At 36.9% G+C, this 25,903-nt stretch overlaps 1 protein-coding gene across 2 annotated transcripts in view; it reads left to right on the top strand.

The window, feature by feature from the left end:
- Nucleotides 1-25,903, top strand: part of lin7a (lin-7 homolog A (C. elegans)) — a 66,020-nt gene that overhangs the window by 24,369 nt on the left and 15,748 nt on the right. For both annotated transcript variants that reach the window (XM_067392206.1, XM_067392207.1), the window contains exons 2-3: nt 3,693-3,811; nt 19,759-19,830. In XM_067392206.1, the coding sequence (XP_067248307.1) occupies nt 3,693-3,811; nt 19,759-19,830 (191 nt within the window). The remainder of the gene's footprint in view (nt 1-3,692; nt 3,812-19,758; nt 19,831-25,903) is intronic.

Below are 25,903 nucleotides of genomic sequence, written 5' to 3'. Positions count from 1 at the left end.
TAATGTAGTTTAGTGTAATTTTGTCACTTTGGAGCCCCCTAGAGTTAAGTGAGTGGAATTCACTGTTAAATGTGCTAAATGCTTTAATGTGTATGTGTGTAATTAAATGTCCCTTACACAAACTTAAAAAGCTTACCAGCCAAGAGATGTATTTATTTGCATGCTATCCTGAGAGGAGACTGTTAGAAGACCTTTTGAAATCCCAGACAAACTACAAAACTCTTTGAGATTGGGACGAAACTGATGAGTTCTTGGAGCCAGAGCCTGTTCTCGGCCAGGCGAAGGCAAACTGGCTGCATGTTTCCACAGACTTGAGAAACGAATGGTGATGTAACGCTGCTATGTGTTGTTTACCTATGTGTTGTTTACCTATAAATAGTCTTAAATCAAACACTGTGCAAGTGTGCATCCCAAGGTTCTATCATCTGTCCTTTCTGGAGATATAGGCGCTTTTGCACCAGAGGAATCTTTTCATAGTTCCTAGAACTAATGTCAGAAGTGCCCACTTTTTGCATTGTGTTATTTTCTCAGCCTCGATGATATGTAGCACAGCAAGTTGTTATAGGAGATTTTGTTTCTTAGCCCTCCTTTTTGCTCTGTCCATTGCATAACTTATACATCTAAATTTCATCTCTGTTATCACGAATCTCACAACACACAACAAAAACACAGCTCCAATCATGGCATCCTCCATTCTCCAGTTGTTGAATGCCGTGCTAAAAGGACTAGTTCAATTTCAAATTAAATTTTCCTGGTAATTTACTCACCCCCATGTCATCCAAGATGTTCATGTCCTTCTTTCTTCAGTCGAAAAGTTAATTAACCCTCTGGAGTCTGAGGCTGATTTGGGGCCATGAGAAGTTTGGACATGCCCTGACATTTGTGCTTTTTTCAGTTGTTCATAAACATATTAATGGAAAAAGTGTCATTACACTGTATTCAGCACAAACTAGGCTACAATAATATGTGAGGAACATGTATGTACATGTTTGTGTTTTTGAAGGAATAACATTTATGCGTGGTTGTTGAAAAAACAAAAAACTTAAGTCACTGAAATAAGGCCAAAAAAAGTATAATAAATCTGTGTTCATAAGACTTTAGGGTATTGGAGGTTGTAGACTAGAGTTTTTGCTTCAAAATTATGTAAAAATTATGCTGCCTACTCCTTCATATAAAACAATATATTGATTTAGTTTTTGTAAGACACTTTTTGCCAAGAAACACAGTATGCGAGGAGGCGTGAATCACCACTGAAAATGGGCCATTCTCACCTGAGAAGACAAAAGAATTGGATAGTAATGAGCTGAAATGACTTGCATATTAATGAGGCATTTCAGTCAGGTAGGCTGTGAAAAAAAACCTTCTGAGATGTCTCAAGCTCATTATGATATATGAAACATATAGAAAAATATTATTATAATATAAAGTAATGGTTTTATATTATACTTTAAAATATAATGTATTTCTGTGATGCAAAGAGTCTGAATATAGACTTTTAGTTTAAAAGCATGCACATTTGGAGAAATATTGGATTCTCATATGCTTATGTCAATTTTCTATACAGAGGAGTTATATTAACTTAATATTCATTGTCATTACTATGAGCGCTGGTGTTTTCAATTCATCCTTGAAGTCGGAGGGCGCTCTGTGCATTTTAGTCCACAAATTCATCTAAAAGAAGAAGAGGCTATTCCATGAATGGAGTTTCCAAAACATACAGTAGCCGGAGGGCGCTAAAGAAACAAAAACTCATCTAAACTTCATCTGTAGAAGACAAGTAAACAGGAAGTAACTGCATGTCTTCTAGAGATCGCTAACCATGACTTTTACATCCAGATAAACACTTTTCAAGACAATAAATACACGATTGAGATAATGAATGCATGTATTGACTGAATTAGCGTCTGAATAGCGCTGGCTCCGTGGGCGTGGCCGCATTAGCAGATAATGAGCTGAATCACGGATTTCTGACATGGCTCTCTTTTCATACAGATTACATAAACAAAGAAGGTTTGTTTTCGATTTGACTTACATGATTTAAAACCTGACATCTTAACGTTTTTTTAGACATAAGTGTAATTTTTTTGTCATTAGTATTCACTAAGTTACAGTTCATTTTCTGAGAACTATCAGATTGGAGTTCGTTCAGAGGGAGAGGAGAGATCACGCATCATGTTAGTTTTCTTTATTTTACAAAAAGCACAACATTCTGTTTTTACTCTGAGTGTACACAAATGAAAGAAGTTATTCCACAGATTAAAATGGTGTATAACTCTTAATTGTATGTGCAACATTGACGGAGTATTTTGAGTCTCTTTCACACTGATAAGAAAAAAACCACGGTGGTATCGCCGGCGATACCGTCAGACCTCAGAGTGTTAAAATTACAGTTTCAGTGCAGCTTCAAAGGGCTTTAAATGATATCAGACGAGGAATAAGAGTCTTATCTAGTGAAACAATTGGTCATTTTCGAAAAAAAGTGTAAATGCTTTATATAAATAAATGATTGCCTTCCAAGTGATTCCGCCAAAACCGCATTTTCATATTCTTCAAAAAGCTTATGCTGTACTTCCTACACCTTCCCTATTCTACTTACGGAAAAAATGGAACTGGCGCAGCGTCATTACGTAAGTTGAATAGGGAAGGCGTAGGAAGTACAGCGTAAGCTTTTTGAAGAATAAGACCCTTATTCCTCGTCTGGTATCGTTTAAAGCCCTTTGAAGCTGCACTGAAACTGTAATTTTTACCTTCAACTGTCTGGAGATCAGTAAAGTCCACTATAAGGAGAATAATCCTGGAATGTTTTCATCAAAAACCTTAATTTCTTTTCGACTGAAGAAAGAAAGACATGGACATCTTGGATGATATGGGGGTGAGTAAATTACCAGGAAAATTTTATTTGAAAGTGAACTAATCCTTTAAATGACGTCGCTGTCGGCCAGCTTATGTCACTTCACAATTCCTTCTGGCGGTGCGAATGCAACCAGGAAAATGGCACTAGGGGAACATTTAGTTCTCGAGGAACCACCCTGGTGGCTAGTTTCTATACCGAAGTTCCCTGTGAAAGCCCCTTTTACTAAAACTGTTGATTCACTCGCTCTCTCACATGCTGGGTCTCTTTCCCGCGCAGAGTTTTATATATTTAGATATAAAGAGCAATGTAGTGCAATGTTATTACATTGCTCAACGAGACTGCCAAAGACAGCAACAGCCTTTTTAGGGCCAGAGTTGAACCAAACTTTCTGGCCCGGAGCCCCCTTTTCTGCAGAAGAAAAGCATGGTTCAAGAACAGACAAAGGCCGGGAACCTGCACCGGAACGATGTCAGTGGAAAAGGGGTATCAGATCAAGACAGTGAAAGCTGTGGCAAAGACACATATGTATTTGTTGAAACAAGCCATGACTGACCCCAGCGAATGTGTGTCCTGTAGGTCTGCTGAATAGCGGGGTTAGAGCCGAGTGATGTGTCTTTTGCTACATGTAAAGAGAACACTGATTGCTTTCAGTGGGCCCTCTGGCCTTCAGCGAGTCTATTTCCATTATCCCAGCAATCGATTCGCTGCAGCTCCACCATATCTCTGCCCTTTACTGCAAACTTTACCCCCTTTCTCTCTCTCTCTCTCTCTCTCTCTGAATCACAGACCCTCCATTACTCAAACACATCTGTGTTTTCTTTCTCTCTTTCCATCTCAGATGTTGCCAGGGCGATTGAGCTACTGGAAAAATTACAGGAGTCAGGTGACGTCCCGGGTCACAAGCTGCAGTCCCTGAAGAAGGTTCTACAGAGCGAGTTCTGCACGGCCATTAGAGAGGTGAGACCTATATTAAGTATAGCTGTCACCTCCAGAGTTTAGCACCATATACAGGTGACATAGTTAAGATATTTTCATAATTATATTACAATGGCAGTTCATCCAAAAATGAAAATTGTCAAAACTGACTCAGCCTCATGTCTCACGTTTACAAAAAAAGTCTTCTGAAGCCATACAATCGTTTTGTATGAGGTACAGACATCTGAAATCTGTAATACTGTATTCTGAATGAACAATTATGACATGGTATGATGTATAATGACCGCTAAACATAGTTGTTTTGTCTCTTGAGGAAGTCTGTGGGCTCTTTCTTCTCACATATGAAATAATTTCTTTAATCTCTTTGTAATAACTGATTAGATTAACTTCAAAATCAATTAATTACATATAAATTGCACTTAAACTACCTATATCTGTGTGTGTAGATATATCAAAGTTGCAATTGTTAACGGTAGCACTTTACAATAAAGTTTCATTTGTTAATGACACTGGTTAATATGGAAAAGATTGAACAATACTTCTAAAGCATTTATTAATCTTAGTTCATGTTAATTACATATTACTTTACAATACATTATTATAATCAAACGTTGTATTTGTTAACATAAGTTAATGCACTGTAAACATGAACAGACACTGAACAGATGTATTTTTATTAACTAACGTTAAGATTAATAAATACTGCATCAAATATATCGCTCACTGTTAATGTTAGTTAATGCATTAACTGTTAACAAATGAGACCTTATTGTGAAGTGTTACCACTAAAACTATTAAAAATAAATTTCATTAATTGAAATAAAAGTGAATTAAAATAAAGACTGAAAAGTTAAATTACTCAAATAAAAAAAAAACGGAAATAAAAATAAATTAAAGCTAAATAGAAGTATTTAAAACTAATAAACTAATATTAACTAGTAAAAATGACAAAGGCACATAACAAAATGACTAAAATCTAAACTAAAATTAAAACAGAAAATATAAATATAAAAGCTAATTTATAATTTATTGTAATAGTGTGTGTGTGTGTGTGTGTGTGTGTGTGTGTGTGTGTGTGTGTGTGTGTGTGTGTGTGTGTGTGTGTGTGTGTGTGTGTGTGTGTGTGTGTGTGTGTGTGTGTGTGTGTGTGTGTGTGTGTGTGTGTGTGTGTGTGTGTATTATTTTAGTATTATATATTACCAGTTTCAATGGCGATGAAGAAAATGAAAGGGAAAATCCTTCTAAAATTAAGGACACCAAAAAGCAGACTTTTGCAATTTATTGCAGAGGAAGCATTTGAGCATCAGAGGCTGTGGTAGATATAGACCGAGGATCATCAATTATGAGATGGAATCTCAGCATCATCTGAGGTTGTCATTAGTGACAGATGTGCGTTGAGGGTGCGATGACAGGAGTGTGTCTGTCAAGCAGAGATAGTGGCGACATGTGCCTGTTTTACTCTGCTCCTCCAGCGAACTTGCAGAAATGCAATTATTCAGAGAATGAGGTTGACCTGGGCCACTGCGGTTTTAAGTGCAGCACTAAGGCAACATCCTCACCGCTTTAAGATGTCTCCATCGTCCATTTCCATGCTCAAACACCGGAACCGCACTAGCAAACAACTAAAAACCAATCTCACAGAGAGAAACATTTTTGTACTTTTGCCACAGCATGTTACCCTGGTGGAAATGCCATTTCCCATTTAGGGGTGTGTGCATGTGCTGCACAACACATGGGCGAGAAAAAAAACCTATTATGTTAATTTGTTGGTTTATTTAATTAATTATTACAAGGATGATTATATGCTGCCTTTTAGTATGACACCACAGCTGTGCTTTCTGTCAGTAGTGGGCTGAGCATGTATAATCTTGCGATTGTTTATTTTGAAACAGTATGCAAGGATCGTGACCAGCTATATGAAAAACAGCGGGGAAAAAATACTCACAAAACAAATATTTAGACATCAATTATTAACTTTTTGCCACTACTGTCAATGTCAGGAGAATTGAGAAAATATTAGCGTCCACACTGAGGGATGATAGTGTTCTGTTTATTATAAGTACACTACAGTTATGTCGTCTGCTGCTTTAAATGCTCAAGAACTTTAAAGTCGGTAGATTCTGATTGGCTGTCAAACTTTATTATTGTTCATCAGCTTGAAAAAAAAAAATTATGATTCCAACGATGCCATTCCTCTGTGTCGTGTTCATTATAGCTGTGGTATGGTATTCCCTACCCTAATAGGGTGTACACATCTTGTTTAGTTTCCTTATCTGGTAACACTTTATTTTAGGGTCTTTTAACTAGTTGCTTATGTTGGAAATCTCAGAAGTGAAGACCAGGAGACTTGGGTGTATCTTCAGCAGGATTCTTTATTGAGAACACGTGCTGTTGGTAGCTGCAGTCATCAAGTCTAACTAAGGCAGTGTACACTGAAGTTTATATACATTTTAGGGGGCAGTGCTTAGGGATAGAGACAAAGCACCAGGGAGACGACCTTAAACAAATCATGCAAATGAAGTATTCAGGTATAGGAACTCGCTCTAGACTCTAGAGTGTCGCAAGTCCTAATCCAATCAGCATACCTATTCAGTGAATGGAAGAGGGGCTCCAAGAGCCATTAACGACAAAAGGTGAGAATCTCAGTGACCTGACTGATTAGAAATACAATAAAGAGAACAGGAACTGAAAGAACTTTTGCTGGAAACTTTTGCTAAACAGTATCATTCATCTGATGTCGTCATCTTTACCTTAAAGGTGCCATAGAACGTCTTTTTAAAAGATGTAATATAAGTCTAAGGTCCCCTGAATGTGTCTGTGAAGTTTCAGCTCAAAATACCCCATAGATTTTTTTTTTTTATTATTATTTTTTAACTGCCTATTTTGGGGCATCATTAAATATGAGCCGATTTAGGCTGCTGCCCCTTTAAATGCTCACGCTCCCCACCCACAGAGCTCACGCTTGCCTTTAACAGCATAAACAAAGTTCACACAGCTAATATAACCCTCAAAATGGATCTTTACAAAGTGTTCGTCATGCAGCATGTCTTAGTCGCGTAAGTATGGTATTTATTTGGATGTTTACATTTGATTCTGAATGAGTTTGAGGCTGTGCTCTGTGGCTAAAGCTAACATTACACGCTGTTGGAAAGATTTATAAAGAATGAAGTTGTGTTTATGCATTATACAGACTGCAAGTGTTTAAAAATGAAAATAACGTGAATACAGTAATAAACGATGATAACTTTAACCTCATTTAACAGTAAATTAGCAACATGCTAATGAAACATTTAGAAAGACAATTTACAAATATCACTAAAAATATCATGATATCATGATTCATGTTAGTTATTATCGCTCCATCTGCCATTTTTCGCTGTTGTCCTTGCTTGCTTACCTAGTCTGAAGATTCAGCTGTGCACATCCAGATGTCCTGCCCTTGTCTAATACTTGAACATGAGCTGGCATATGCAAATATTGGGGGCGTACATATTAATAATCCCGACTGTTACGTAACAGTCGGTGTTATGTTGAGATTCGCCTGTTCTTCAGAGGTCTTTTAAACAAATTAGATTTATATAAGAAGGAGGAAACAATTGAGTTTGAGACTCACTGTATGTCATTTCCATGTACTGAACACTTGTTATTTAACTATGCCAAGATAAATCCAATTTTTAATTCTAGGGCACCTTTAAAATGCTAAATACAATATACTTCACCTTAGTATTTCATGTGATGTTATGTCAGGACATAGGATCATCAGACCTTAAAAATTTGTAATCCCACACTTATTAGCATGCATATTACTAGAATATTGGCTATTTATTAGTACTTATAAAGCACATATTAATGCCTTATTCTGCATGACCTTATTCTACATTCTTAATCCTACCCAATACCTAAACTTAACAACTAGCTTACTAACTATTAATAAGTGGTAAATTAGGAGTTTATTGAGGAAAAAAGTTGTTAATAGTGAATATGTGTTCCCTATACTGAAGTGTTACAAATTATCTTGTTCTGTTTAGTTCTATTGTCATTGTCTTTGCCTGAGTTCTCTTTTGTCACCATGGTTTCTAATTAGTTTCACACCTGTTCCCTGTTCTGTTTATTACAATCTTCTGTCTCCACTGTGTGGTACGACTTGGCTCGGCGCGGCATGGCTTGACTCGCTTTACTTTGGCTCGGTTTGCTTTTCCACTGCAGTTTAGTACCACTTCAAAGTGGCTTGGATCTACTGCCATGGATCCAATACTTAACTAACAACGACAGGAACATCTGCACCTCATCTACTGACCATGATAGAGCCATTTCTTTTTTCAAGTTTAAAGCAAGTTGTTCAAAAAAGTTGTGGCTGTTACTGACTATTTAAATCTAGCGGGTTTGGTGTCTTGTGTTTCAAATCCAATGATGCTGGTAGTATATATTTATAAATCAAATGTAAATTCATGCCCTTACTCTTAACATTGTCAAATTTTCCTAGTTAAATGAACATAACATCAAAAAAGAAACCAAATACAATACTATTTTGCATTTTTACATTGACATTGTAATGAGTTCTATTTATTAAAACCAAGTCAATCTCATCAAGTTAGTGTTTTAAACATTTTTACGTTTATTCTAAAATAATAACTAAAGGCAGTAACAAATTAAACAATATATTTTATTTGTGTATTGATGTTCAGCTTCTTTTTAATAGTAAACTTATTTTGGATCATCAATCATGTTCGGTAAATACTGTCTGTCACAGACACGAAAGTTTATCTTTAATTTCACCAAGCTGATTGCTCAGTAAAATCCCCAGCAGTCATCATGTTTCCAGGTCTTTTCAAGTTTGATTTTGACGTGACATAAAGCGTTGAGCCATTGACTGCATCATTTTGTTCATTCAGATAGATGCACATAAACAATAGGCGTATTTATGAATCAAACCAATCATAACTAGTCACATTCCAATCATAGCGCGATGGAGGCACTGCCTCTTCTCACGTGACTTTCCCCCATTCATTCTCAATTACCCCCCACTAAACCCACTGCACGCTTTAGGGGTTCTGTTGATTTTCTATGAGCTGAGAGGAGGCACGAGAGATGCGGACTCCTGCTGTAACTTCACTTGCGGGTGTCGCTGTTGGACAGTGTTCCATTAGAAAAGCGGGTGACTTGTACAATTTTTAATATCACATTTTGTAATATTTGAGTTGTTTTATTTTTGTAATATGGATTATTTTCTCATCCTATGTTTTGAGGAGGCACTGCGTCCCTTGCCTACTCAGAGGAAATGCCCCTGCTCAGTTCATGGTTCAGTGTCATCAACACTTATGTGTAGAGTTGTTTAATGTTCCAAGTGTATATTAAATTCTCTTCATCTGTCATTCTGCATTATGCATCTGTTTTGGGTTTTAAACTACAGAGCCCTGTGCCTCAACACTGAACCCAAGAAAGGATTTAGACCACAGAAATTAAAGGTGCCCTCGAATGAAAAATTTTATCTCGGCATAGTTGAATAACAAGAGTTCAGTACATGGAAAAGACATACAGTGATTCTCAAACTCCATTGTTTCCTCCTTCTTATGTAAATCTCATTTGTTTAAAAGACTTCCTGAAAACACTTGGATCTCAACATAACACTGACTGTTACGTAACAGTCGGGATCATTAATACAGTCGGGATCATTAATACAGTCGGGATCATTAATATGTATGACCTCAATATTTGCATAATGCCAGCCCATTCAACGCATTAGACAAGGAAAGGCAGTATTAACGGCTGGATCTGTGCACAGACAAGGTAAGCAAGCAAGAACAACAGCGAAAAATGGCAGATCGAGCAATAATAACTGACATGATCCATGATATCATGATACTTTTAGTGATATTTGTAAATTGTCTTTCTAAATGTGAAATTAGCATGTTGCTAATATACTGTTAAATGTGGTTAAAGTTACCATCATTTTTTTACTGTATTCACAGAGACAAGAGTTGTTGCTATTTTCATTTTTAAACATGTGCAGTCTGTATAATGCATAAACACAACTTCATTCTTTATAAATCTCTCCAGCAGTGTGTAATGTTAGCTTTAGCCACAGAGCATAGCCTCAAACACACACAAAATCAAATGTAACCATCTAAATAAATACTTTACTCACATAATTTGAAGCATGCATACAGCATGCATGACGAATATCTTGTAAAGATCCATTTGAGAGTTATATTAGCTGTGTAAACTTTGTTTATGCAATGTATAGTCGAGAGCTGGTGGGGCAGAGGGAACGCATCTCTTAAAGGGCCGTGCTGAAAAAATCAGTGCATAGTTAATGATGCCCCAAAATAGGCAGCTAAAAAACTTAATAAAAAAAAAATCTATGGGGTATTTTGAGCTGAAACTTCACAGACACATTCAGGGGACACCTAGGACTTTTATTACATCTTGTAAAAAAACAATCTAGGGCACCTTTAAAGGATAATTATGAATTTACCTGTGGTTTGCCACCTCCTGCTCGAGCAGGGTGATTGTTCCCTCGAGGATCACACGAGGGACTTCTTAGATCTTGCGTGCTTCCCCCACTATCCCAAACACTCACTTTGCGTATTCTTCAACACCAGCCTCAACCAGAGGTCAAAGGCACGCCTGCCCATGGAAGGTCCTCAAGGGAAGTTCACCAAATATGTGGGGTGGGTGCTGGTAAGGTGTGAGTCCCCCTTCATTGTCTGTGTCATGGATGAGGAGATCACCAGCTCAACTCTGGACCAAGAATCTGTGGATACCTCAGCTCCACCTTAAGTCTCCAATCTGCAGACTCCACCTCAGCCCTCCGACCCATCTGATCCATCTTGGCTCAACGCTCCCTCACCTCCACCATGGTCGGTCATACCTCAGGCTCAACCAGGCTCCCTCGTCTCTGGCTCCACCTTGGTCTACTGTTGCTCTTGCTCCACCTCTGACTTCCACCCCTCTGGCTCCGCTGGGCTTCTACTTCCCTCTGTTTCCACCATTGTTCTGAGTTGCACCGACTCTGCCCTGGTCTGCCAAGCCCACATCTCCATCTCAGTCATGTGTGTCTACAGCTCAACAGGCCTTCACTATCACCCTGGGTCTTTGTCTCCCGATTCCATCTTTGCTTCTCGGTTCCACCTCAGGTCTTCGTCATAGCTTGGCAGACGAAAATCTGTGTGAAACAAGCCAGATTGGAGCTTGTGATTTTGAGGAAGCCTTTGCCGTTTTTGTGGGAAATATGCATCAGATGGTTCATAAACAGTTTGCTGGTATACAGTCTTTGGCTGAGATTAATGTGGCTATAACTATGCATGAGGAAATGTGCCAAAACCAGACTTGGAACATCTGTAGAGACATGCTTCAGATTGGATATGAGATTCAGCTTATAGGTTGCTACACACCAGATGACACAACAGATGAATAGTTAAGTACAGCATCATTTTGTAGCAAAGTTTATCATCAATCAAAGAGAACAGTCCATTAATGTAATAATACATTTGGTAGGACATCAATTCACACTCCCAGCATCCGTCAGCCCGAGTTTCACCGAGCTGTGCATTGATGCCCTATGAGCTCATTTCATGGCCCGGCAATTGCGCAAGGTATCATATGGCGCAATCTGTCTCTTACATTCCCGTAACGAGGGTGTGAAAGGACACCGCGTCGACTCAATTTACAGCGCCAACAGCAAAGCTCTGCATAGCAGGGACAATGTCAGCATGACAAAATGTGCTATGTAAATTGCCTCAACCAAAAATATCTAAAGAAGTCGAAAATTAGATGCCACAAACACGGACCACTTCAAGATCATGACTACCAGAAACCAAGGTGCTTCATGACAAGAGGTCTCGCTCCGGCCTATTCAGATGAGTCATCAAGCTCACTTAGCCATGTGAAATGATTGCCAAAATGAGGACATCAGTGGCCAGAACATACCCTCTCAAAATCACTCATCTCTCATGTCTCTTCAAAAAAAATATTTTTTGCATATTGAGTACAAGTTTAGCTTTACATGGGCTGCATCTATGGCATGCTGCTGATTGCCAGCAAAAATAAATAAATAAATAAATAAGCTCAAAAATGTTGTTTACACCAAAGCATTTACAAAAGAAGTCTGTGAAAATGAAATGTGAAGAGTGTATGTTTTTGTTTGAAAAGATCAGTGTATGTTAGGGTATATAAGCCTGAATTCAATTCGCATTTACGAGTATACTTTTTTTAACAGACCTGTATATGCAGATTTAGATTTTATTTGTATAAATATTACAACTGTCAGAAAAATAAATTAAATTAAATTAAAGATTTATTACAAAGCAAAAATGAATCATTTAAAATTTGATAAATGGGTAAAAAAAAAAGATTGTATCATTTTAATAATTTAAATTTAATAATTTAATTATTATTATTAAATGTGTAGTATATAAAATTGTTACAATACAATATAATAAAAGTGAACTTTGTCAACTCAAAAAAAAAAAAAAAAAAACATAATAAAATAATTTTCTCTCAAAATTTCTGAAAGAATCTCTAGTACACACTTGCTGCCCAAATTATTTTCTGTGGTAACTGAAAGCTGTCAATGGGACTTAATTAATTTTTAATGTTCCTTTAAGACAAATATCAACCAACTGTATTTTTTCCTATTTAAAGGATTAGTCCACTTTTAAATAAACTTTTCCTGATGATTTACTCACCCCCATGTCATCCAAGATGTTCATGTCTTTCTTTCGTCAGTTGAAAAGAAATTAAGGTTTTTGACGAAAACATTCCAGGATTATTCTCCTTATAGTGGACTTCAGTGACCTCCAGACGATTGAAGGTCAAAATTACAGTTTCAATGATACAATGATATAAAAACGATACCAGACGAGGAATAAGAGTCTTATCTAGCGAAACGATCAGTCATTTAAAAAAAAAAATACAAGTGTTCATGCTTTATAAACACAAAATATACTTCCGGTTTCCGCATTCTTCAAAACGCTTGCGCTTTATGTCCTACAGCTTTCCTATTCTACTTACAGAACGAACGCGGTGCCAGTTTCGTTTTTTTTTTTTTTTTTCGTAAGCTGAATAGGGAAGTTGCTGTACTGAAACTGTAATTTTGACCTTCAACCATTTGGAGGCCATTGAAGTCCACTATAAGGAGAAAAATCCTGGAATGTTTTCATCAAAAACCTTAATTTCTTTTCAACTGAAGAAAGAAAGACATGAACATCTTGAATGACATGGGGGTAAGTAAATTATCAGGAAAAGTTTATTTAAAAGTGGACTAATCCTTTAAGACTACAGTCAGTCCTAGATTATATATATTGATCGAGTCAACTGCTAAAAGCATTTGATTTTAGATTTTGTCCTGCTTTCTAGTGATCTACTGCATACTTTTTGAATTTCAGAAAAACAACTGACCTAGAATGATCTCTTTTAAAAATGAGAATTCAGATGGGATGCTTTTATGTTGTGAAAATCATTTCCCACAGTCCAGTCTGTCAGAGCATCACTATAGCAAACATCCATGATTTCAAATGCAACTCTCAGAGGAATACGAAAACAGGGCCATTATCAACTGAGAGCTTTAGTCCATCAATGCCTACGCCACTGCTACAGGGTCAGAGATGTCAGCCTCTCTCATTATTAATTGTGTGTGTTTATGTGGAAATAGCCTCTTTGTGCTTGGTGGGATGGATTTGCAAATGAGAAGCTTTGCTGTGAATCAGGATTCATTGAATTACCCGACTGACACTGAGCAGTGCGAGAAGATAAAAAGATTTAAGAGAGGAGCGAGAGCAAGGCTTCAAATCAGAACCAGTGAAATCATATTTCTCTTTATAGACAGGGCACCATGGTTACACAAAGTACCTCACTGCGACCTGTGGTTGTATTTTTCCATCAGGCAGAGTACTGAGAAGGAAGAGTGATACACCTGTGTGTGTGTGTGTCGATCTCACTGGAGGTAAAACAGATAAAAAGCCAACCGAACACCCAGTGAGCTGAGAGGAAACAGAGTGATCCCTCGAGACATGGGAGACAGGAAGACAGAGAAACAAGGACATTGCTTTAGATAGATATACAGTGCTATGAAAAAGTATGTGAACCCCTTGCAGAATCTGTGAAAATGAGAATTATTTTAATAAAATAAGAGGGATGTTATTTTTTGTTTAGTACTGTCCTGAGTAAGATATTTTACATAAAACATGTTTGCATTTAGTTCACAAGACAAAACAATAGCTGAATTTATTAAAATAACCCCATTCATAAGTATGTGAACCACTGATTCTCAATACTGTGTGTGGTTACCTGATGATCCACGACTGTTTTTATGTTTTGTGATGGTTGTTCATGAGTCTCTTGTTTGTCCTGAGCAGTTAAACTGAGCTCTGTTCTTCAGAAAATTCCTCCAGGTCCTGCAGATTCTTCAGTTTTCAAGCATTTTTTGCATATTTGAACCCTTTCCAGCAGTGACTGTATGATTTTGAGATTCATCTTTTCACACTGAGGGCAACTGAGGGACTCAAACAAAATTATTAAAAAAGGTTCAAACATTCACTGATGCTCCAGAAGGAAACACGATGCATTAAGAGCCGAGGGGTGAAAACTTTTGAATTCAAATAACAAGGTAAATTGTACTTAATTTTTCTGCCGGGAAACACACAAGTATCTTCTGTTGGTTCCGAAGGGCAGTACTAAATGAAAAACAATGATATTTAAACAAAATAAGAAAAATTTCATCCTGTTCAAGTTTTCACACCCCGACTCTTAATGCATTTAATGTTTCCTTCTGGAGCATCAGTGAATGTTTGAACCTTTTTTAATAGTTGTGTTTGAGTATCTCAGTTGTCCTCAGTATGAAAACACAGATCTCAATATCCTACAGTCACTGCTGGAAAGGGTTCAAATATGCAAAAATGCTTGAAAACTGATGAATCTGCAGGAGCTGGAGGATTTTTCTGAAGAACAGAGCTCAGTTTATCTGCTCAGAACAAACAAGAGACTCATGAACAACCATCACAAAACATAAAAACAGTCGTGGATCATCAGGTAACCACACACAGTATTGAGAATCAGTGGTTCACATACTTATGAATGGAGTTATTTTAATAAATTCAGCTATTGTTTTGTCTTGTGAACTAAATGCAAACATCTTTTATGTAAAATATCTTACTCAGGACAGTACTAAACAAAAAATAACATGCATTTTTTTATTATCCTTCTTATTTTGTTAAAATAATTCTCATTTTCACAGATTCTGCAAGTGGTTCACATACTTTTTCATGCCACTGTAGGATTTCATAAGAATGTGCATTTCACCCCAAAATCAAAAGAAAGAAATAAGAAATTCCATTTTATGTACCTGTTTTTAGGACCATCAAGTTTTTTTTTTTTTTTCATTGTAACATTATTTTATTGACAATTAATTACATTTTCTGATAAATTCTCATTACCATAATGTGGTAATGAAAATCTTGAAAATATATATTATTGAAAGCAGGGCTTTATCAACAAAGTGTAACTAGAGAACAGTGGTTAAATAGAGCCCTACCCTTGCCGACTGCCTTATAAATCACATTATCAACCACAAATAAATTGTCTTCCAATAAAGAACGACATAAATAGTTCCCAAGGTGTGTTTCCTAAATCTCAGATCACAAATAGATGTTGACAAGCAACAATCAGCTAGATTATCAGCATCAAAGACTATAAAATATGTTTTTTAAGATTTTGCTTTGTTTTATAGCGTTGATTACAATGCTTATTAGGTCAAAACCAAAACAAATCTGATTTGCACTTCAACCACTGGCTGTTTTTGTACACAGCATATGAATAACACACTAAAATAGCTTGACCTTTATTGATATTCATGCATTTCCAAGACGCAATTAAAAGACACACAATCCTCCACCTGTGGGGACACACACATGTACGCACGTATTACTTAGGTCTTTAATCTATTGATTTGTTCCATCTGGTTGCATTGATCCCCCACAGATCTATTGAAGTACAGTCAACAAAGGTAAATTGATTGAAGTTTAATGGTTAATTGCCATTAACCAAACATAATAAGCAGCTAAAAAGGGCGTAACTATGATTATGATTGAAAAAATGTTATTAGATTGTTATAATATGCCACAATTGGTTGTTCCATGATGAAGAAAGTCACTCAAGTGCAGAATGACATGAGGGTGAGTTAATGATGACAGTTTTTTTTTTTTTTTGGGGGGGGGGGGGCTATTACTTTAACACAGCAAGACTTTATTGAACTTGGAGCAAACACTCAAGAGGCTTCCCAAACATGCTGTATTTTTAAAAAGATGACAAGTCAGACATAAAATAAGGTGTACACCATGCTGTTCTGAAATATATCACAGAGTGAAGTATATTTCACATGAAAGATGTCACCTCTCTTTAGTAACTTACTCAATTTTGTAATCATCGACACTTAGCAGCCTCTGTCATTTCTTTTCAAGCTGTTTCTAAAGGCCATCCGATGGTTCCTGCCGATTGAGGAGGTTTAGAGTGAGTGGTCAAAGAGCAACAGGCATAGAAAGAGACACTTTAAATGTATTTTATCACACTAATCTCTCAGTAGGAGGTTAGTAAAACAGCTAAAGATTCTGCCCAAGGTTCTGGAGGACAGATTAAAGAGAAACTTGTTATTTAGGAGAGACAGAGAGAGATGGAGCTTCCTGTAGCACCAGCTGCGTTTCAGAAGCGCTGGTTAATGAGATAAACATAGGTTCTTCAAATCCTCAAAGGACCTCAAGCTAATAGTCTCATGCCTGAGTGGTGTGAAAGCAGATAAGGGCTCTGTACATGCACCTGTTTGTGAAAATATAGGATCAGTGATGAAAGCCATTGCATGTGTGCACTTTAGAAATGAGATTTTGAAGTCTATGGAACTTGATTAAGCTCTCTTTACTCTTTAAACAAAGGATGATAAAGGTTTGCAGAAACTGAAAGAAGCATACATCTAAGAATCATTCATGCCAAAATGCTAAAAAACTAACTATTTTTGGTCATGTAGACCGAGTTCTCATTGCCACTGTATCTGAACACCACAGTGCAGCTACAGGTGCTCCTTCTTGAAATTTTATTCACATTTCTCATTTCAGAAACAAACTAGCACAAGTACTGTACATAAACACGAGAATGCTTAGCCAGTGCATTGCAAGAATGCAGTCCTGTCAAACATACTTGTGTACACTCTTGCGGTGTGGTCACATTTACCTTTATATGGCGAATTGCAGTCATTTCAATAGGAATCCATACGATTTGGAATTTTGCCTGAGGGAAACGTTGAAGAATTTACCCAAGCGGATTTCACATTGGATTCAAATTTGTTTCACATGCAAATTTGCCACATTTTTTCAATTAAAGATGCTTGGTTTGGAGGTTACCTCTGAGTAAGTGGTGCCTCACTAGACTATTGACATTGAACCTACTTTGCTCACTGAATTTTGCAAAAGATAATAAAGCTAATGTGACCACAAACCAGATGTTATCAGTCAGGTAGCTAGCTATAAACAGATCGACGAATCTGTCAATAGATCACAGTAGTTGACCTGAAAGAAAAAGCTGACCATAGAAGAAGTCACTTTACTCTAATGCCCACTATAGCACCCCCTGTGGCCACACTGAAAAAAGTAACACATATTTGTATTGCGATATTGCCTTGCGAATAATTTCATTTCTAAATTGGTGAAATTAAGCTTGAGAAGCATTCACATACTTTTTAAAGTATGATTCGGGCTTTTACCTTGGAGGTAAAATATTAAACTATAACATTTCGTAACAAATGGACACTGTTTTGCTTTAGGGCAGGGATTCCCAAAGTTTGGTGCACGCACCCCCAGGGGTACGCGAGCTGCCGCCAGGGGGTGCGCGAGAAGAAAAATGTAATAGCGGTCTGTTTTTTTAAGTGGGATTTTTCCATACAATAAAAAACATGAACAGTAAACATTTCCTTTGTAATCGCTTTTATTTTAAATAAAAAACTATAATTTATTAGTTTTTGATAGAAACGTAGAAAAAGACAGCTGCTGTCTTCTTCTACGCCAGTGGTTCTCAACCTGCGGTCCATCATGTATGTAAATGCGGCCCGCGATATGCCGACCACAATTAAAAAAAATTAATTATAGCATTACAATTTATTTTTGTTTTTAAATTTAAATTGAAGTGAATTAAATAAATATAAATGAGCTATAATGCTTTATTTGTCATATAAAATCATTTTGGTGAGCATTTATTATTTTCAGACATCAGGCAATGACGAAATCACTCAACGAAACGAACACTTACAAGTGCGCGCTTTGGAAGAATTCAAACGGTTGCCATTATTTTTGTAAATTTAAGCCTCAAAATGCTCAAATTTGTTATTAGATGAGAAAAACTAAATGTGGAACATACAAACAAGGTAGACTGAACTGTGAATTCGATGTGTGTGTTTGATGTATTTTAAATCAGTAAAAATAACCGCATCAGCGCACCGTGGCTGGAATGAGCCCAACCATGCGTGCGCTCGCGGATCCGATGCTGCGCGAGGGATTGCGACGTGACAGAATGCTTCATATCGTCAGAGATTGTAATTACAGTGCGCTCAGTGTTGTTTGTAAAAAGAGCTGAGTAACATTTGCTTATTAAGGCATTTATGTGATTGTTTGGTGACTATTGCGATGCTGTTGAAGAGAGTCATACAGTCATACAGAATTAAATAGCAACTTAAAGTGATGTATATACAGTTTGTGTGTTCATTGAGCAATACTATCTGATTATTATTGTAAAGCTAATGTCAGTAAATTATTTTTTATTTGTTATTTATTGTGTGCAACATCTAAGTATAATAATAGTATTATGTGCTAATACCATAACTTTAAATCTGATTGGTTTGCATTGGGGACATCATATGTAAATTATATGCGGCCCGTGAGACTTGCACTTGGACCGTTGTGCGGCCCACTGGGAAAAAGGTTGAGAACCACTGTTCTACGCACTGCAGGCTAGCCTATTGCTGCAATGTTTCTTTTACGCGGCTGAAAATAACCGTGCTTTCTGTTACTGAGCCTGTGTCTGTCACTCGTCCTCCTAAAAGTGGAAGCTTGTGCGTAGCTTTGTTGCATTATATTGAAACTTTGTTGATGTTGTTATTGTCATGCGTGTTCTGGTTATTTGCGCATGATTAAACATGAGTCTTTATATGGCGATAAAACAAAGCTTTGTTGCGTTTTTTTGTTTGTTTGTTTTATAAGTGGGGATAGGAGGTGCGCCAACCCGGTTGGGACATAGAAGGGGGTGCGCAGGAAAAAAAGTTTGGGAACCGCTGCTTTAGGGCATTTTCACACCTATAGATTGTTTGTTTTGTTCCAAAACAGGGACTTAATTTGTTACAATGTTGCATTTTCTTCTTGGTTCGGTTCAAACTACATAAATCAAACGCACTCCCTCTGGATCTCCTAGCGCTGTCTATAGAAGTGTTGAGCCACACTATACGAATGTAGTAATGCAGCAGAGTGGCTTCATCAGGACAGCATTCTCGCACAGAGAAGTGTAATTACACATCATTTTAAGATGAAGAGGTACTCTTTTGGTTTTCAACTGTGACAACTAATGTGCTCACTCACAAAATCACTCACGAACCACCCCAGCGTGTGTTTGCAATCAGTCCGCGACCACCGATTGTTTTGGTGCGGATCCCAGCATGATTGCTGTGTTCACATATGCCTAAACGAACCAAACCAAGAGAGAAAACGCACCAGGTTCTGAAACAAACTCTCAGGTGTGAAAGCACCCTTAGATCACATTTATAACATTAAATTACCAGTTTATCTGCAATCCATTACATTTTCTGCATCTAAACCTGGCTAATTTTTAAAGCCTATTGTTGGAGAATGCCTTACTGCTGTTTAACCATGTTTTATGTAATTTTACTAACACTATAGAAGAACCGAAACTAAAAAGTCTTTTTCACCCCTTTATTTTAATAGGTCTATCAATACATGCATGAAACGATAACAGTGAATGGATGTCCAGAGTATCAAGCACGTGCCACAGCTAAGGTATGTCTGGGTTTATTTATTTCCACATCATCTACCCTGTGTTTCTGTACTACACTCACAGCATAATTATATCTGCTAAACTAATAACAGCCCTTTTCTGACGTTTAATGAGCAATAAGAAGAAATCCATTAACTAAGAACATTTTCAAATGTTTCTCCGCAAACTGTCTTGATTTGATAAACAATCAGCAATTAGCCAGACCTTGCCAGTTGCTCTTCAGAAACGGCATTCATTCAAATTCATACTGTGTGAAGAGTGCACTCTTGTGAGAAAGCGAGAAGACATAAAAAGGGTGGGTGGGGGGGGGGGGGGGGGGGGGGTTTTGGCCTTGCTGAATCTTTAATGGGAGAATTACAGCCACACCAGAATGCTGGTTTCTTCAGGGATGGGTCACAATCCCCATGGTATTTTTGCCCTATGTATCAGTCACTGTGGCATGCCAGATGTCTCAGATTTACTTTTGACAAGAAACCCACCCTTAAATATGTCTCTTAAGACTCCTTGTTCTGCTCCATTCCTGTTTTATTGCATTCTATTTTGAGAATCCAGACCCTGATTGGCCGAACATGAAACTAGCCTAATTATAGAGGGCTCTTTAAGACTGATTAGTCGACTAGCCATTCAGGCAACTCACCAACTGGATGATTATGAAAATATGTACTTATGCGCATCCCTACATCGCCTACAGGGATATACACCAATTGGCCAAATGCGAGAACCCTGCCAGTTAAAGGCCAAACTGCTGTCCAGAAAGTTCCGCCCACCATCTCTCTCTGCATGGATGCACAGACCAGCAGACTCGTGCACAGTTACACTGTTAGACACAAAGAGCCAAGCGATGAATGGCAAGCGAGACAGAAAATACAAAGCACGCTTGGATGCTACAAAGGATGCTGAGCAGTACCCTGCAATACCTTTTTTGAATTGCTCAATAGGCTGCTCTTGTGGGTACTGTTGTAATTGTGTCTTGATCCCAATTAGGCTTGTGTTAAGAGTAATAGTCTATTAATTATGCAAATCCGAGTTAAAACAAAAGACTTTCCTAGTTATTGAGGGTGTTCTTTGTATTTCAATATCTGAAATGTTAAAGGATTAGTTCACTTCTGAATGAAAATTTCCTGATAATTTACTCACCCCCATGTCATCCAAGATGTTCATGTCTTTCTTTCTTTGGTCAAAAAGAAATTAAGGTTTTTGAGGAAAATATTCCAGGATTGTTCTCCATTTGGACTTCTGTGGGGTTCAATGGGTTGAAGGTCCAAATTACAGTTTCAGTGCAGCTTCCAAGGGCTCTACACAATCCCAGATGAGGAATAAGGGTCTTATCTAGTAAAACGATCTGTCATTTTCTAAAAAAAAAAAAAAAAATTGTTTACTTTTTAACCACAAATGCTCGTCTTGCACTGCTTTTTGCTTTGTAGAAACTGGACAAAGCGTTACCTTTCCAACGTGATTAAGTAATGTGTGGTGCAATGCAAAGTTAGTGCAAGATGAGTATTTGTGGTTAAGAAGTATATCATTTTTTTTTTTTTTTTTTAGAAAATAGCCAATCGTTTCACTAGATAAGACCCTTATTCCTTGCACTGAAACTGCAATTTGGACCTTCAACCCGGTGAACCCCACTGAAGTCCACTATATGGAGAAAAATCCTGTAATGATTTCCTCATTATTTATTTTCAACTGAAGAAAGACGTGAACATCTTGGGGGTGAGTGAATTATCAGGAAATTTTCATTCAGAAGTGAACTAATCCTTTAAACTGTCTGAGATGCACAAAAAATAATGCATTTTAAAGGTGTCATATTATGAGAAATGGAATTTTACTTGATCTTTACTTTTACTTGATTCAAATGAAAGACTTTGATGTACTATGAAACTGACAGTTGAAGAAATGAAAACCACCTCCCTAGTCCCAATAGACCATTGCTGAACATGACCGCCCGCATTTACACATTAAAGGGTTAGTTCACCCTAAAATGAAAATTATGTTATTTATTACTCACCCTCATGCCATTCCACACCTGTAAGACCTTTGTTAATCTTCCGAGCACAAATTAAGATATTTTATTTGAAATCCGATGGCTCAGTGAGGCCTGCATAGGGAGCAATGACATTTCCTTTCTCAAGATCCATTAATGTACTAAAAACATATTTAAATCAGTTCATGTGAGTACAGTCGTTCAATATTAATATTACAAAGCAATGAGAATATTTTTGGTGCACCAAAAAAATAAAATAACGACTTATATTGTGATGACCGATTTCAAAACACTGCTTCATGAAGCTTCGGAGCGTTATGTATCAGCATTATGAATCAGCGGTTTGGAGTCATGTGATTTCAGCAGTTTGGAGGTTTGACGCGCGATCCGAATCATGATTCAACACAAAAGATTCATAACGCTCCGAAGCTTTATATTGAACCACTGTACTCACATGAACTGATTTAAATATGTTTTTAGTACATTAAAGGATCTTGAGAGAGCAAATGTCATTACTGTCTAAGCAGGCCACACTAAACCATCAGATTTCATCAAATATATCTTAATTTGTGTTCCAAAGATAAATGAAGGTATTACAGGTGTGGAACGGCATAAGGGTAAGTAATAAATTACATTATTTTTGGGTGAACTAACCCTTTAAAGAAGCCTGTATTTGTCCACCTAGACACGCTAAGTAACAAGAAGGAAGAAGGATAGATACCATTCATAATGCAAGAAGAAGATGCTTTTATTCCAGTTATATTCCAGGTATATAACTAACAGTAATGTGTCCTTAAAGTGGGGTTGTAAATATCGTACTTACGAGTTCCAAGCACATAAATGACAGAACATGTTTGCTTTTAAAATTGGGAAGCTCTGAATTCTAGATGAGCTGCCGAGTTGTGATGTTGGAAGGGTGTGTTGATTTGAAACACTGGTCTATAGTAGAGATAATATTATATATTTCATATATATCATTAAGAGATCAGTGAGAGGAAAGCAGGCCTGTAGTGCATTATAATTAATGATTTTGCGAATTATTTTAATTTTAAATGCTGTATTTCAATCATTTTTAAGGTGTGGTATACAGAACAACTTATAGACAACAAGTGTGAAGTTAATCACTTGAATTGAACAAAAATTTTGTTTTGATATCATATATACATTGAAATGTATGTATTTGGGTATATTGTTCACAATATAATTATTTTGTTTGGTTTAGGTTACTTCCACATTATGTTTATGTCTTAAAAGCATTACATGTCGTAATAACAAATGCCCAAATGGGAGGTACGAGTTTTCCAAGGTGCATCTGAGGGCAGCATAAGAATAAGATTTCCAAAGTTTGCAAAATGTTGTGTTGTTGCTGGCTGCACAAGAGGCTCTGAATAACATTTGTAGGGCGAATGACTAAAGAATATTTCTAACACTACTTCTCAATTTCATTAAGAAAATGGCAGATGCTTTACAATGTCATACTTTGTTCCAGCCCACTTAAGGATATCATCTACTCAGCATTTGAAAATCACCCATTCATTTCTCTAGAACATTCTTTAAAGCTTGTGTGAGTGAGTAACAGTAACCAAGGGGACAATAAGTGCAAAACAACCTTGACTAACATTATAAGTGGGCCTTTAGGGGAAATATAAAATGAAAAACAAATTTATGACCTTAATATTTAATTAGACCCACATCCTGTCACCGCTGAAGGACACGTTTTAGAGGTGACGTATATTTAGGTATTATGGTTTTATGATCTAAAATGATTTTCCTCTGCTTAATCTGTCGATTGGTTGGCAATTCATGCACAGCAAACACTTTCAGAATTTTTATGAATTAATGTCCTTGTCATTGACTTAGAGTTATAATACAATTTCAATAGCAACTGCTATTTTAGACTCTGTTGCAGTTATTGTCAGCTTTTGATTTCAACATAATGAAAACAATGAAAGCAATAACTTTAACTGATAGTATGACTAATTTGAGTGGTGTTGTAATAATATGGAGCTATACTATAGCAATGGCACACAGAAAACAGCAGCACTTACTGTAATTAGTATGCTCAGTGAGCAGGTCTCGCAAGATGAGCAGAATTAGCATATCAATTAAAGTTCTAATGCAGGATGTAAATTACAAAAGTCTTAGAGTGCCTCAAAGCACCTCACTTGGTCACTTTGAAAAGTTACTACAGGTTTCGGAACGCATATTGGACTCAAATCACTAGCAAAAGGGCAATTAGCATGTGTGAGCAGCTTGCTTCTGCATGCCGTTGGGACAGTTTTCAATCGATGGCACATAAATAGGATGAAGAACAGCTGTAAAAGCCCCAGTTATCCTTTGGGATCCCCTGCAGCAATTGTCAATGAGCTCCAGTCGACTACTCCAAGATTTTTTTCTTTCTTTTCCCATCCATACACCAAGTGCATTCAGAGTACATTGCTGATGTAAATGTTAAGAGCCAATATTCATTACCAATGGAGATTCTTTGTCAAGCCTGTGTAATTATTTAAGATGTAATTTATAAGGCTTATAATGGGCTTGAATGGGCCATTGCTCAGAATATTGTCAGTACTACTGGGTTATCTGATGTCCTATAATTCTTTCAGTTGGCATAAAATGGTTAGCTCACCCATTACAATTCAGTCTCTTTTTTTTTTACTCACCTTTATGTCATTCCAGACCTGTATGCTGTTATTTTTCTGTGGAACACAAAAAGAGAAATTCTGAAAAATGTTCATGCTGCTCTATTCCAGACAATGAAAATGAATAGAGGTGAAAAAAAAAAACACGTGCTGTCGAATCGTTCTACGTCAGAGCGCCAACTAAGCTGTACAGGTGAGCAGCACGACACATGCGTGTGATGCTGATCCAGGAGCCAGCCAATACTATTTGACGTTCTGACATAAAACCCGGAAGCCTTCACTGTCTATACAACGTCAACAGCATAGGAGAATGACAGGACAGAGAAGAAATAGTTAAATAAAGACATTATTTTTGTTTTGCTTTTGCTCACAAAAAGTTTTTTCAGCACTTCGTAACATGAACCACTGTAGTCATGTTGACTATTTTATCGATGTTTTTAATACTTTTCTGGACCTTGATTGTGTTAATTACATTGCTTTCTATGGGGGATAAAAAAAAACTCATCAAAAATATATTAATTTGTTTTCCGAAGATGAATAAAGGTCTTACGGGTTTGGAACAACATGAGTGCAATTGATGACAGAAATTTCATTTTTGGGTGAACTAACCCTTTAATATCAGTGTCAGGTAAGATACTTGTCTAGATGTTTCTGCTTATTTATGTGGGTTTATTATAAACAGCCACTTCTATAAACTCATGAGGAGTTTATTTAAATTTTAATTATAAATTAAAGTTATAAATCATTAAAACACATCATAGGCGCGGGAAGTGTAGGTGCTGGGGGTGCTGCAGCACCCCCTGTTTTCACAAGACAGTAAATGCAGCGCGCTTTTTTTTTTGTTGTTGCTGTTCAGTTACATTTATTTATTTTTTATCATTTAATAATTTGCCTGTAATAAACACTTGGGCTATAAAAATGGGCTACAAAAATGTTTTTTTTTTTTAAAGAACAACTAAGATCAAATAAAAACGCTTTACAGTCTCAAGCATAGGCAGAGTTTCTAATAACATGTTTTCGCAGCGTTGAGCAATGTAGCCAATCACAGAAATGTCCATTATAGTTCTGCCATTAGGTACTCACCCTCATGTCTTCCCAAACCCGTAAGACCTTCGTTCATCTTCTGAACACAAATTAAGATACCGTCGCTTCATAACATAAGTTTGAACCACTGTAGTCACATATATTTTAACAATGTCTTTGCTACCTTTCTGGACCTCAAAAGGTACAGTGACATTGCTGCCTAGGTGTGGTTCAGAAACCCTTGGATTTCATCAAAAATATCTTAATTTGTATTCCAAAGATGAACGAAGGTCTTTCTTGTTTGGAATGACATGAGGGTGAGAAATTTAATTTTTGGGTAAACTAACCCTTTAAAACCAAAATAAATAAATAAATAAAACCAGTGTGTAAATATTGGCAATTTTTATTTTTGGGTGAACTTACATTTAA

This window comes from Chanodichthys erythropterus, chromosome 8 (assembly GCF_024489055.1).
Source record: "Chanodichthys erythropterus isolate Z2021 chromosome 8, ASM2448905v1, whole genome shotgun sequence".
NCBI classification, from domain to species: domain Eukaryota; kingdom Metazoa; phylum Chordata; class Actinopteri; order Cypriniformes; family Xenocyprididae; genus Chanodichthys; species Chanodichthys erythropterus.
This window is presented reverse-complemented; position numbering and strand designations above follow the sequence as displayed.